At 43.0% G+C, this 15773-nt stretch overlaps 2 protein-coding genes across 2 annotated transcripts; both read right to left on the bottom strand.

Annotated features, from left to right (window-relative positions):
• Window positions 1-372: 372 nt before the first annotated feature.
• Window positions 373-1440, bottom strand: LOC129582479 (uncharacterized). Its single transcript, XM_055473992.1, has one exon. The coding sequence runs from the start codon at window positions 1438-1440 to the stop codon at window positions 373-375; it is 1068 nt and encodes a 355-aa protein (XP_055329967.1).
• A 10884-nt stretch (window positions 1441-12324) lies between these two features.
• Window positions 12325-15003, bottom strand: LOC129582478 (suppressor of cytokine signaling 7-like). Its single transcript, XM_055473991.1, has 3 exons — window positions 14772-15003; window positions 14121-14233; window positions 12325-12786 (listed from the first exon to the last, which is right to left on the bottom strand). Exons 1-3 carry the CDS (start codon window positions 14941-14943, stop codon window positions 12325-12327), a joined length of 747 nt encoding a protein of 248 aa, XP_055329966.1. The 5' UTR covers window positions 14944-15003.
• Window positions 15004-15773: the final 770 nt, after the last annotated feature.

Raw genomic sequence — 15773 nt, 5'->3', positions numbered from 1 at the left:
TATGCTGTCAAAAATGTGGATCTAGGTTTTCCAGAGCAATACTAAGCGATTACTGTACGAGTAAACATCCTGAAAGCACGCATCAACTTTTAACCATGCCTGCTCACAAGGGTAGTGAGATGCACCACTTTTTTCAACAACAAACATTCCTTCGTACTTGATAACTACCTGCTGTCTATGATGCACGCTACGACAGCGTTCTCTGTAAAATGCTTGCGACAATTCATGTACACAGTTTTATACAGTAGCAGTTTTAACGGAATTTCAGCAAAGCGCAGCGTATACGCATACAGATACAGCCCTGCCGCGCCAAGTTTGGACACTTTCTTAAAAAAAATTCCCATAGGTCACACGCTAGTAAATAAATAACTATTAAATTTCTACATGATCACCAAAGGTATCCAACATCTTTTGCACTCGGGGATTCCACGATTGGAGAGTATTACGAATAACACTGAGATCAAAACTAGAGCACACCTGCTTCACAATTCGGCTCAACCCACCCACCGTGGTAGCCTTCCTGCCACCAAAAATTTGCTTAAAAATTCCACTGATTCCGTAGTCCAACCGAGATAAGTCAGGGCTGTTGGCCATCCAATGTTCCTGCGGAACATACTTTACCTCGTTCGATTTCAGCCACTGCTGCGTGACCTTTGCAGTATGACTACGGGCGTTGTCGAAATGGAGGATGACGTCCTTCGCGTGGGCGCCATAGAGCCGGGGGATATCATAGTTGACCATTTTTGACAAAATCTCGTTCACAAAGTATTTTGCGTCTACTTTGGCTTTTCCATCCACGCAATAGGCCCGCGACATTCCGTTCCAGCAAATTCCAACAGCAATCATGACTTTTTGTGGCCAGCGCTTAGTTGGCTTTTTCTTCCAGTCGTCCGGCACTTCCATTTCCCCGCCCGCGTAGTAAAAGTCCGTTTGCACATTAAAATCATCTAATGTGACCCATGTTTCATCCATGGTAAATATCATCCGGACTTTGAACATCCCCAGATAGGAAATGAACACCTTTCCCCGATCGTAGCGCTGCTGCTTCTGCTTCTCAGTGAGGACGTGAACTTTTCGCTTCTTCCTCCTTTTCAGCTGAAGATTTTCAGAAAGAATCTTTTGCATTGTACTGCGTGCTATCCCCAGTCTCTTAGCAATCCTTGTTTGCGTCTCTGGATTCTGCCTGGACACAGCCTTCTTGACCTTTGCGATTACGGGTTTTGTCCGGGAAGAAGGGAGGTTTTGCGCGCCGAGCCGTTTTGCGGGCTTCGTCCAGCCAGCTGCGATTCTCTTTTGTTCATGGCTGATGTTGCTAACGGTCGACTTGCTGATTACAATTCCAAGCGTCAAAAGGCGTTCCTGAATCTTCCTCAGGGACAAACCTTCTGACAAGAGCGCAACAACTGACGCCTTCGCCTCGGGAGCAGTTTCCCGAGGCATTGCCGAAGTAAATTCAAAACTTTTAATTTCATTAAATGCAGGAGGAAAAGTTGCATAGGTAACACAAAAAATATCGTTAGTTAGCACCGGTGGTGACTAGAGAAAAAATGTTGACTAAACTGTCCAAACTTGGCGCGGCAGGGCTGTATATGACCATGAACACTTTCAAAATAATTAACATCGCACGTGTAATGCGCATTATATTAATCCTGTTTTGCTTTCTCTAGTGTACAATATGTATGTATTTTACTCGTACAACCTCTGCAGTATTATCGTAGTCAGTTTAACAGTATTATCCCTTTCGTTATGGAGGTCGGCAGCCGCTACAACTGCCAACATAACATGATAGTTTCCTCAGCAATTGCTTTGGCCATCAGTTTGCTTGGAATCCTCGGCGATTCAGGTACCACCGAAGATCTGCTGGAATGGTACTGTAATAAAGAGTCGTTGACGATTAAGGAGACTGGCAGATACGGCGGCAGCTTCATGTTATTCAACTATCCGGAGCAATCCTGTACGGTCCATGACGATTGTCGCGCCACCTGCCATCAATGGATTATGCAGTGTTTATGTTAATATCCGGTATGCTACCGGCTACATAACCCCCACCTACGGGTAGAAAGTGTTTAAACGCAAAAAAACTTTAAACGATAGATAAAGGTACTTTCTGCTTTCTGTTGATGATTAATTAATAAGTTCTTAAAACGATTCACCGTCACCAACATGAGGGCGATATCACTAACCGCAATCGTGTATACGTACGTGAACAGGCAATAGCAACCCAGATATGTAGTAGTAAAAAGTGGTAAAAATTGTAGTCGCATTACATAATATCTGCCCATACTTCATGATTAAGAATCAAATCAATCCTGCTTAGAATACTTCGGCTCATGAAATGTACAATTCATTGAAGGCCGGTCGAGAACTTCCAGCATTTCAAAGTTTACAGCTGACAAAGAATAAGATAGGTATCGGTGTAATAGTTGGGACCTACGTGCAGGGAATCCACGATGCCGGAGGACGATGAACTGAGAGTGCACCAGAAAGGGCTTAACGGCCCATACGGACCACTGTTGAAAGTCATCCGTCACGATGTGGATAATTCGGCCGCCAGTGTGGGACAGTTTCAGACTGCGTATTTTTACCATAATGTTACCCTAGTACTACATTTAATTCGGGGAAACATGACCGTCGACAGGAGCCATCAAATCCAATTCCAGTACACTCTCGTGATTGGTACGTAATGTACAGTGTACAGTACTTAAATTTACAGTGTACAGTAGTGTATGTACAGTGTACAGTAGTCAAATTTTAATGTACTTATATTATATTATCATTTTAAAAATTAAAATGATAATAATTATAAGGTACGGCGTTGAACCCGGATTTGTATTCAGTACGCCTAGGTTCCTGTTTCGTACACCCTGGCAAATGTACGAATAAACAGTGATTCCTCCACAACAGCAGATACAAAACGAGTGGTTTGTAATAGACCAAACCACCCGGCAAGGAATTTAGCGCATAGATCCGCTGCCGTGCCCTGAGAGGCTATGTATCCCGCTATTTGGCTTGCGAAGGGCATTGGAAGGAACGTTTTACTTGCCCGACCGAGCTTAGAACCGCTGTCAATGGAAATAATGCAGCCGAGTACCACGACGAAAACGCTTGTACCAGTACGTCAAAAAGTGGAAAAACGTCATTACAACATCAGTGTATTTCTTTGTTATTTTAGATTTATAGTGGATTCAGTACAGTACCTTGATTTTGTAGCATTTGCATACTCTGTGATGACTTATGAATAAGGTGTATGGTGTACTCGTATTAAACATAAAAATTCGGCACGGCCGCACTGTTAGTCGAAAATGATATCACAGAACACAGTTAAACCAGCACTCCGCATGCACCGGTTACGAGCAAAATCCGAATACTCGGTAATACGAATATTGCAGATGTCACCAGTACAGAACCGTTTCGTGATGACTTCGACAGCAACCACACGCTACGCAGTGAATGGAACGTACGCAATCATGTCCAAACAGAGAAATTCTACACGCCGTACCGGTACACGGTATATACCAGACACGAGAATGTGTGGGTCTCCGATGGATTTCTGCATATGCAGGCTCGCAGCACAGCGTTCAGCGCCTCATATGCGTATTACTACGTCAGCCACATCAGCTCCGGCCAGCATTTCAATTTCACCTACGGGGAAATTGAATTCCAAGCAAAACTACCGGCAAATCCCAGAATTTTATTGACATCTAAATTTCGCTTAATTGACGCGGAATGCCGGTTTGATCAGTCGCCGGCGGGCAGTGACGAAGTCATCTCCGTGGCACATTTGAAGAGTGGCGAACCCAACGGCGTGAAAGTCGGTGTGTTTTACCTGAACCAGGAAACTTCCTGGATCCAAACGGGTCGTAACGACCTCCTGGATGGGCAGTTTCACAATTTTAAAGTCAGATGGGGCAGCGACAGTATGCACTGGTATGTGGACGATGTGGAGATTCGCCGGCTAACCGATGCCGCGATTATCCCGTCTACACCCATGCAAATCTTAATCGAATTGGATGTTTCCCCGCAACGGTATCCGGTGAATGCGGAAGCAGAACTGTTAGTGGACTACATCGCGGTGCGCAAACTGGATCCACTGTTACCGTTGACTTCAATGAATCCGATGGGGACATCGATAAGTCCAGCGAACGAATCGGTGGACCCTCTGGTGGATGCGCAGTGGAAGATGTGGCTAGCGTTGGCTGGCGTTTTGGCGCTGGTGTTTGCGCTATTCGGAGTGTGGTGTTGGCGGCGTCGCTATCCGTCAGTCAGTTCCACGCAGCCAGCGTATTTGCAAAGAGTGTTCTGCGATGTCGTCCGCGAAGTGGACGACTCCAGAATTCAGCTTATTAAGGAACAGTATGTGACGTGGAAAGTCCCACCATTGGCAGCAAGACTGAAGATTCCAAGAGCCTCTCTCCAGTTTGGTACGAGGAGTGGGTGAATTAGCTCGATAGATTTTCTTAAACGGTGGCACCTCGTACAAAAAAAGTGGACTGTTTTTCTTGTTCTACCTGCAGTTATTGTCTCTTTGCTTCTTACATTTAGATAAGAAACTTGATGAAGGTGAATTTGGTGAAGTGTGGAAGGGATTAGCATATCATTTATCAGAATGGCCGTCCCCGTCGGTCGTGGTGATTAAATGCGTCAAGAACTCCGCTGATGATTATCAGCACAAACTGCTGATGGACGAGGTGACGGTACGCAGTAAAGCGGGCCGGCATGTGAATATTGTCAACCTTCTGGGCATCACACTCAGCGGTAATGTCGTTATTTCAACGTACTATAAAGGAAAATTTTTATAGGGTCGTCGGTGGTAATTCGGGTTTAAAACAAACAAGTGTAATTGTACGAGTAAAATGTTAATTGGTTATAAACGGTACTTTGGGACGTACTGTTTTGACACTAATCTGGTTGTGCGCAAAGGTCAACTTCATATAATTCTGGAATTCTCTCCACACGGCAGTCTACTTAAGTATCTCCGCTTCCACGACGAACTATTCGAGAGAAGAACCGATGAGAACAGTTATTTAAACGAGGGCATGGAGAAATTTACAGTGGCTGGCCGCGAACCGAATATCCCCAAAGAATGGCCCTGAAAACGGAAGATCTGATTAATTTCACTTATCAGATCAGCCGTGGCATGGAGCACTTGGCGCTGTATAACATCATCCATCGCGATTTAGCCGCGCGGAATATTCTGGTATGGGACAAGAAGGTGCTGAAGATCTGCGATTTCGGACTGGCCAAGCAGAAACCTGATTACTACCGGATGGAAGAATCGCAGGTACAAAGAACAAACTAAGTGTATTTTATACAGCACGAAAGTTGGCAAGTTGTTTTTGGCGAAGTATATGTTCTGGCGAATAGCCACCACCTATTTTTAAATGTTAAATAAGAGTAAAGTCCACATTAATTCAAACTTGAAGCTGAAATTAATTTAATTCTGTTAAGGCCCGCGGTTAAAAGGCAGTGTACTTAACACGTACTTCCCATGTCCACGGAAGTTCGAAGAAGGCAGGAAGTGTGGCTCACCTGGCAGAAAGTGAGAAGCGACAGAAGTACTCTCCACTGGAAAGTAGCTGTTCTATCCCTTAGTTGTTGAAACGTTCGGTGTCTTTGGTGTAAGAGGAGAATCCTCTTTAGACACAGCAGCAGCCAATCCGCCGCCTACCTGGTTGGCTTAAGCTCAAGCACAAATATCTTGATCTTCGCCAACAGCGGCGATGGCACAGTGGCTGTGGCCTGTGCTACGTGGATCTCACTCGGTAGCCAGCGGTTCGATTCCGCTCCATCGCCATTTTTCGGAATTTCCTCAACAGACAGGATCTTCATCTGACCGCCCTCCCTCGCTGAGATCATCACGGACAGCCGATTTATGGCTGCCTCTGTTATATTGGCCTAGCTTTAAGTGAATTTGTACATTTTATGAGCCGTAAAACTCGTGAATTAACTGGAGAAGCGCGTTCTACTGCTTTTATGAAGCAACGTTTTAGTTTGGTTGTCGTTAAGGGAAATGCTACTGCTGTGTTAAGTACGTTGCCTTTTAACCCGCGGGCGGATAAAGATTTTGGTTGTTTTTTTTTTGGTTGTTTGTTTTGGTTGTTTAAATTTTAACTGTAAAGTAGTGTGCCGGCGCTTGCACTTTTGTTGTTATGGCGGCTATTGCCCAGTAAACTCTATTCTGTTAAGGTATGCGTTTTAACCAAATAAACTTTTAGAGCGCTATGGTTCCCGCTCGTTGGATGGCACCAGAAAGTTTAGAGCAACGGCTGTTCTCAGAGAGATCCGACGTGTGGTCCTTCGGTGTGGTCATATGGGAGATCTTTTCTTTTGGCGACATTCCATATCACGACACAATCAAAAAAACCTGACGTATGAAGGAATCACAGCAGCTTTAGGGAAGGGGCTGCGATTGAAGATCCCATCAAAGTGCCCAGAACTCAGAAGAAATGAATGTCATACTCTTAACAGTATTTCCCCGCTAAACGCTCATGTCGTCATTGTCATTGTAAACCTTAAATATCGTAGGGCTCAATCTTCCGACTGAGTGACCTAAAGGTCGGCCGGTTCTCCGCTTCGTATTCCCAACATTCGCGCATAATGTCATAACTAAATAAAACGAACTGATATTTTTCGACACAAATTCTACACCAGCATGTGGGAAAAATGCACAGCGTTTGTACATGGATTTCAACAAGCAATACGTGACCTTCAACATTAATCATCCTGAAGACTACGTCGCAGTGGATGGCAACAACGATCTATAATACCTTTCTGTTCTGGCTTGATAGTTTCTGGTTTTTATCTAGTGTGTTTTGTCTGCTGTTTTGTACCACAAACTTGAAACGCGCAAAACACTGACCATATCTTGTGAAGGTGGGGCTCTGACTTTGACCTTTGATTGCCTTCGATAAATGGACAAAGACACTGTAGCTTTACGCTATCTGACAACACAGTAGTATCTTAATCGTGTTAGCTCTGTAGGAAAATCAAGAGTGGGCCCAAACGAACCGACGATTTATTCGAGCACGTTTCAATGCCTTATTGTGAAAAGCATGGGAAGGACTGTCGAGAGAAGCTATGAATTTAAATGTGATTAGTTTTCTACTAACCACTATTGTGGGCGCTGGGCATTTACTGTACATTTACCGTTTACAGTTAATCAGAGCTGGCTGGCGGGCTAAGTTTAGCTCCGTCGAGCCAGCATAAAGTTATTGATTTAGTTTCGTAAACATGGAATAATTCTTAAGTTTTTTTGTACCAAAATGTAGGTAAAGTTTTTCTGCATCTTTTCCGTGGTTGGTTGCTGTATTTGAGTACGCTTTCGCACTATGGGGAATAAGAAACAGTGTAGGCTCTCGACCGTTGTTTTTCATCATTTAAACGTCCAGGGACTATCTTATGCTAAAGTCGACCTACTCCATCAGTTGCTACTTAATCAGGATAATCAGTCTAAAATTTTATGTCTTTCGGAATCTCATCTGTCTGATAATGATCCGGATCAGCTCTACACCTTTGCTAACTACCAACTGTTTCGTAAGGACCGCACGAAAGCATCGGGTAAAACAAGGGGGGGTGGCCTGCTACTTTATTGTCCTGCTCATATCCCATGTCAAGAGGTTCGCAGAACTGAAACGTGCGGGCGTTGTGAAAGCTTGTGGGTTCTCCTCCAGATAGGACAGCGAAAGGTGCTACTTGGAATCTTGTACAGAGCCCCTGATGCCAGCGCCATTGATACTGAATTTCTTTTTAACCATGTGGACGAAATGTTGCTTAAGTATCCTGGTATTGATCATGTGGTATGTGGCGATATTAACATTGACGTCTCAGTACAGTCTTCTCCCTATTATCGCGGTTTATTGAACAATCATGCGTTGATCGATACGGTAGCGGGATATACCAGGATAGCTTGTCGAACTCGGAAGAAAGATGGTACATTAATGCACAGTGCTAAGAAGATTGACGTGATGCTGTGTTCACCAGCAGAAAGTTATTCCTCTTTGCCAGCCGAGGACGTGTGCTTTTCAGATCACAGACTATGCAGAACAGTTGCGTCCTACAAATCAGCAAGTCCTGTACATAAAACGATTACGTTCCGATTGTGGAAGCATACACCAGAGGAAGTGTTCCACCAGCGCGTTCATGTAGTTTCAGAGAAGTTCAGTGTGTATGACGAATCAATCCCCATCGAAGATTTTATAACAAATTATGTGAATGAATTGAACCAGATCGTTGAAAAGTGCTATCCCCTAAGATCCCGAAGAGTTCGCCAGGATGATCCACCCTGGATGAGCATGTCGTTAAAAAACCTAATAAAAGAAAAGAATCAAGCCTACCGCCTTCGGTGCCAGTTCCGTGAGCAACCCGAATACACGCAGTATGACGATCATTTTCACGCACTGAAAAAACAAGTCCGCTTTGCTATTATCGACGAAAAACGGAAATTCTTCCAACACAACCGGGATGCTGGAGAAGTGATTTGGCGCGAGCTTGGAAAATTACTTCGGAAGAGAAAACAAACGGAAGAGCCAGCACTGGATCCGAATTTACTGAATGCGCACTTTGTAGCACAAGGACTGCATGGCAATGAACACGCTACGCCACCCACCCCTTCGGGCGGTGGCAGTACTAACCCTTTGCTTTGCAGATTTGAAGAAGTCACCGAGGATGTCGTTTCTTTCCAGTTGCAGAAGATGGCCAAACGAAAAAAAAGCGCTGGACCAAGTGGTATGCCTGCAAAAATCCTCGGTGGAATCAGCAAGTATTTAACGAAACCGTTGACGTGCATGATTAATGCTTTGCTGAAGTCCGGAGTATATCCTGATATTTTCAAAAGTGCCGATGTAGTGGCAATACCAAAGCAAGCCAATGCCCAACAGTCAGATGACTATCGCCCCATATCCCTCGTATGCAATCTCTCCAAAACTTTTGAGAAGGTAGTGCAGAATCAGTTGGTGACCGCTCTGAAAAAAAACAACATCCTTTCCGACAAGCAGTCTGGATTTAGAGAAGGACACTCCTGTGAAACACTGCTCCTTAAAGTTTCGGAGAGATGGCGAAAAGCAATCGATAACGGGCATGTCACTGCTATATGTCTCCTTGACCTGAAAAAGGCGTTTGATTCGGTTTCCCATGCCAAACTCCTCGAAAAACTAAGAACGATCGGAATCGTTTCATGGTTACTTAACCAGTCGGAAGCAGAGAGTGAAAGTAACCGCGCGTGTGTCTGACTGGCTACCAGTGCGGTCGGGAGTTCCGCAAGGGACGCTGATGGCGCCTGTACTGTATACGGTTTATACGAACGACATGACTAACGGAAGCGACGCAGAATGTTTTGCAGATGACACCATACTGTTCGGATGCGGTGCCACCAAAACAGAAGCAGCAGCGAAACTGACAGTTCAAATTAACAACGTGACGGCTTGGCTTGCAGACAACACCTTTTGCATTAACGAGAAGAAGTGCAAGCTAATGTACATCTGCTCGGACGCAAAGAACAGCCAGCACTCTCCTGCTGTAACGATCAGCGGTTATCAGATGGAAGCGGAACAGTCGGTCAAGTATCTTGGCGTTTACATTGACCGCAACCTGAAGTGGAGTGTGCATTACGATCACGTACTGCGGAAATTCAACTACGGCATCGCAATGATCAACCGCGCGAAAGACGGCCTGGATCTGCCTCAGCGTAGGAGCCTTTACCATGCCTGTGTACAGCCACAACTTGACTACGGGTCAGGTACGTGGTCGCCGGCATCTTCGGCTTTACGCGACAAGATAGACAGGGCACAGCGGAAAGCACTGCGGGCGATTTCTGATTACAAGGAGCGGGTTACACCCGAGCTGTATCAGAAACTGCGCATCCTGCCGGTGTACGACCGTTGGAAGCAGTCTTAAGCGGTTTGGTTGTATAAGATCTACAATCACGAAGCATACCATCCGCTGAGGTACATGGTCGAGATGATCGACTTCACGGATTTCGGAATGCGGCACAACCTGCGGAACCCAACGAGAATTGCTGCCAGAGCGAAGAAGAAGATCGGAGAAGGCACGCTGGCCATGCGACTAAAGAACATCTTTGAGCGCATACAAAAAGTTAACTTGCATATACTCAGTGTTGATGGTGTGGGATTTTTCAAATTTGCTCTCCGAACAGTTGATTTGTCTTAGAAATTGTTATTTTGTTTAGTGTTGTGCCGACCAGACGTTGAAGTAACGTTTAGCGGGTTGTCTGCTCCTGATGTAATAATAATAATAATAATAATGTAAGGGCTACCACAGGAGATAAATGAAAACTCCGGGCAGCAAAGCATCTTATTCACTATCCACTATGAAAGTAATTCCATTGACATGCGACATGAGCATAATTTCTGATTCTGCTGTTGCCGGATACCAAAGGAAGTAAAGGAACTACGCTGAAGGGAAATATGTCGTCGTCGGTCCATCTAGCGTTTTGTTTGTCTCCTAAAACTTATTTTCTTGTACGCACTTCGAATCGTAAACCTGAAAAATACCTTCGAAATCCCGAAAGTATCGGATCGGCTTCTTAACCAAAAAACGCTGACCGCTAGCGTTTTGAACAGGCAGATGGCACTTTTATGTGAGACGTGCTTGATAATTTGTGATGGTGTGTTTTTCGTCCAAATGCATACCATATCCACAAATGCAATGCGTCTCTTTGATATACGCCATGAGCACAATTTCCTGCTGGAAGGATTCTGTTCGTGACATAGACCAAAGTTCTGCATTACGAAAGTGTCGCAGTCGTGCCCTTCGGTTGTGGTGACTTAGGTTCCCAATTTCCATGATCCTAGCATAGTGTTTAAAGAAATAAAGGAACCGGCTGCAGAACGGCGAAACACCGGCTTACAAAATTCATGATTCGATTCCAGTTGTCGAACCGTTTTAGTCATAGGAACTCCGCTGTTATTCAAGTGTATTATTAAGCAGCAAACGCTGTTTTTGTCACCGTCAACAAAAATGTGTACCGATTCAGCACGTACACTGAAGTGTAGTGACAAGTCGGTACTTACATCGTTGCATCTAAAGCATTCTACATAAAATGGCAGCATAATTATCAAACGACATGTACACGCATGTGCGTGCAGTGTACGGCATTTTATTCTAGCCTAGCTATTTTATTTCAGCTTCAACCATAACTTCTGGTAATGTTACAACATATACAGTAACTACAAAATATAGTGAATATGGCTCGTCGGTCCGGGATTTAAAATTTAAAAATAAAATCAGCAAATATCGTGTACAATAGGAACACATCCAATGCGGTGCTGCCTTGTGAAAACAAGGCCTTAAATTCAGCTCGGTCACTTGATGTTGAGAAAGCGCGTAATGCTCCGCTGTTAAACCGGCTCTTATTGTTGCTTATCCCACCATTTTACGGACACCCTTTCGGCCATTCCACAAGGCAGTGAATTGCGTCTCCTTTTGATCTCCGCCACGAACACAATTTCTTGCTGGTAGAATCATGCTCGTGACGGAAACCAAAGGATCTGCATGGAAAGACATTACAGTATGTCGTCGTTGGTCGCTCCAAATCGTTATATGTATATTTGTTGACCAGTTATTTAATTATACCGCCAAGGCCCCAATCGTGGAAACGCTGGAATCATCCGTCACAGTAGGAGACATAATTACATCGTAGTTATACACGAGAGAGCTGGATATCTTTTTCATCGTTAAGTCGGATTTCTACCGATTTAGCATGCACGTTAGAGTGGCAGTAAACAGTATGCGAGTACTCCAACATTGGGTGGTGTGTAAAACCGCTACTCGGCTTAGGCCACACAGACTACCGTGTCGTGGCCGAGTTTTGGCATTTTACATTATCCAAGTAAAAATCTATTAATTTATAGGTGGTCTTAAAACCGGCTTCGTTGTGAACCAACTATAACGTGTTAGCAGTCCTGATGCTAACGTTTTACGCGTGTAACCGATAGAAGGAGAACTGTACTGCTCCATGATACACCAACTGTGATACATCTACCGTATCTGTATGTGCCTTATCATTAAAAAATCTCTTACTTTTGCTCGTCTGTAGAAGTCTTGCGTTTAATGTTGACTACAACTGCACTTACAGACTATCGTGTAAATATTTTATTGCCTTTTTTATTAGACAACATTGCTAAAAAAACTAGAATACCGTACATACTACATAGTACGTAGTTATAGATCAAAAATGAATTCATCATGTAGCTTTTAAACAAATCTATCAACATCTTAACATGTTCAACAAAATATCAAACAAACAATTTATCATTCAAAAAAACAACAGCAATATCACAATAAAGGTATTCGTTCCATTTTGGTTGCCTACGCACGCTGGTGGGCGAAACCGTGTGCGTGGTCGAATCTGCCGCTGGACGCCACGCTGTCCCTCCGGTCATTCTGCGCCAACGCCAGCTCGCACAGCTGCCGCAGCGTTAACGGGTTGCTGACCTTTCGCAGCGGCTCTAACAGGTAGATATCGAAATCTCGGTGGAGTTTATGATCGCGGTAGGATATAACTGAATCCCCGTGCCGGGAGACAGCTACCGCGCTGTCAATGAGATCCAGGAGGGATTCGGTTCGCACGCTGTGTGGATGCTGGGAAAAGGCGAAGTGGCCGCTGTTGTACAGGATGCGCAGATGACCGACGCGGCCGGCGTACACGCAAGACAGGGTGAAGAGATGGCCGGTGTGCATGCTCTTGCGCAGGAGGAAGGTACCGTTGCGGCGGCCGGCGAGGAGCTGCTCGGCCTGGGCGGCGTTAATGGCGCCCCAGAAAAATCCACACTGAAAGAATACGAAAAACCGTCAAATTATTTTTACTTCTGACTGTGTATTATTAAGCTTTAACAGAAACTAAATTTCACTATCATGCAGTGCATTTTATATGCTAGGTTATAACTGCATATCAGATCGTGTTACATATTAAAACGTATTCACACAAATATTCGTATAAAAAATATTAGTATTCGCGTTAAAACAAAGTAGAGACGTATTAAAAACAAATATTCGTAAGCAATTTATTTTGAACAGAAATTCTACTAAAGGATAACTAATTCTACGACCAGTACAAAGGTCACGGTATGACAGCATCCCAGTTCAATAAAATTTCAATAATATTCGCCACGTTTTAGAAAACTATTGCTACATGCACTTGCTTTATTAAAATATTTCTACTTTTTAATATTTTTTGCTAACAGAATTTATTAAAAATGAATTTAAATGTAATTCTTATGTTAAATTTTTATTCTTATATAAAACTTGTTTGCATATTGCTTGGATGCTTTGGTGGCACACATTTTGCACTCTAATAATTTTCCATACTTAATTATCTGTGCAAACAAGCATTACAGCGAGAAAAAAGGACTAATGCCGGGAGCTCCGTTAATTGCCACGACTATGCACATAATCTTTGCCAAAATCTACATGTAATAGATATCGGCCACAATTTTGAGCATCCTATTCCGTAAACCCATGCAATGAGAAAAGAATGGAGAGAGAGATCATGTCATTCTTTTGTACACTTGATTAAATCGAGCATGTTTACCAGGCCTATCGTTCATTGAAGACGAGAAGAATTTTATGGACTGTCTAATTCTACTTAATGCCTGATTGTCGTAGCTTTGTTATGCCTGCAGAATGGTGCATAAACACATCATTGTTCCGCTGAACTTCCTGCTTTCGAGCAGCTTAACGTGGACAATCCGGTTTGACCTATTAACATTATATTTAGAGGATTATGCCACCCGGAATGTCGTCCTTCGAAATGTTTGTTCAAACAATGCAAATCGCTGGACACTTTTTCTACCGAAAATTGCTGATCGCGTTTTTAATTACATTTAGCAAATTGGTTCCCAGACACTGTATTATTGAGCCGGCATCTGAGAAGCTGGAAGAACAAAGTTCACAATTTTAACTAACCATGTACTACTTATATATGAAGTTTTTGCCAGATTATAACTGTTCGGTTAAAAATAAATACAATATTTTTGAAATTACTGTATATTCTTTATAGGTCCAAGTATTGATTTACAACAATATCGCAAATTAAATTTGCTCGATGGTACTCAGAAAGTAACCAATTTGTTTTCGGTAGAAATTGACGCCATGTTTTGACCAACCTCGTCGACCAACCGCTGATTCCTGGCGGCGTTCGATTTGGAGCGAATCTCCAGATAAGGCGAGAGAGTGAGATATTTTTCGGCTGTCGGCAGGGGACGGTCGCGACTGGGACCTGCAACACAGGAAATCAGCAGTCAACATCGAAATTTCACCGGCTTGTTAAACCGCTCAAACAGTAAACAACCACAAAATTTCTTTAGGTGATTCTCTTTTAAATATTAAATTAACCGAATTTTCAGAATTAAATTCTTGGAAATTCTAGTTTGATTTGTCTCCTTACTACTTGGCCAAAACCATCGCTATTTTTATTCAAAACCTTTTTCAAGATGATTTATCATCATTTACGAAATTTGTGAAATTGTTATGCAGTAAATTTGTATATAATACTGTACTTTAAAATTCAAAAGATCAAAAAAATTTAACAGATGAAATGTGATTAAACGTTAATAATTAGAAAATTTATCTGTGGCAACGTCTATGTAAATCTGAAATTCATCGAGAGCATTTTGTTCCTGAAATTTAAATTACGTAAATAATTTTGGTGGATAAGGTCATCTTAATCCGGTAAATTAATATTCGGAGAAATTATTTAACAACCGGAAATTAGCAAATTCCTGTACGATATTCCGGTATACACGTTAATTACTCACAGTGGATCCGCGTTACCGCATGCTGCAGCCGCAGGTGGCGCTCGGTGGGTGTTTCCTCGGGAACGCCGGATAACGCAACGGTTTCGTCGCGTACCGGTTTCGCTTTCTGTTGCTGGCGTTTCCTACCGTTAACGGCGTTAAATAGGTTACGCAAAAATTTACTCAAACCCATTTTCTTATTCTAAAGCAATTCATAAGCAGTTAAGCACAGAAAATCTCACGCATGCGCGATTCTCTTCAGAAATGTCGACTTAGAGCGAAGCTGCCGTTACAGTAATAAAACTGCGTAATGCCTGATTAACAATTAATCATTTATTATTTAGTTCACTAAGCAAAATCAGCCGTAATTTAATCAGTCGAAGGGCATACGATTCAGGATGCTTCTGTGCTCGATTTAGAGGAACAATGACCGGCATTCATCGACGCTCCGCCTCGTCTAGACGCGGGGCAACTCCCAGCCAATCAGCGACTTACGCACTGGATGATTCGATTTACTACAATGGTACAATGCAGCAGTATGAAAATGCGTACACACTTGTTTACATGGCACTTTCCGATCGGTGACGGGAGCTGCCAGGAATTCACCGGCAATTTTCGAACGCGTCAGCTGTAAATCGAATAAGCTTTGCAACGCGACCTTTATCGTCTTTGCAAAATCGATTAAACTGTGAAAGGGATCGTTGAAATTTGTTCTAGAAACTACTGCGATCGATACGACAATACTTAAAAGTAAAATAAATCTTATATGATCAATTTAAATAAATCGCATATCATCAATTTAATTTTATTAAAACAAGCTTATTATAAACCAATCGTTTAATCAATAATTTTAAAAATTTTATATGTTAAAATTTCCGTATCATCAATGCGGAAAGTCCTAGACATCGAAACTGCACAAGCTTTATAGGAAAAATAATACTAAGAGTAAGAACAGCTTCGATTACGTACACATCATATCTACCTGTTGTACTCTGTATTCAATAAATTATTGGTGGGTTAATT

The sequence above is a fragment of the Paramacrobiotus metropolitanus genome, unplaced genomic scaffold (genome assembly GCF_019649055.1).
Source record: "Paramacrobiotus metropolitanus isolate TYO unplaced genomic scaffold, Prichtersi_v1.0 Parri_scaffold0000007, whole genome shotgun sequence".
Lineage (NCBI taxonomy): Eukaryota > Metazoa > Tardigrada > Eutardigrada > Parachela > Macrobiotidae > Paramacrobiotus > Paramacrobiotus metropolitanus.
This window is presented reverse-complemented; position numbering and strand designations above follow the sequence as displayed.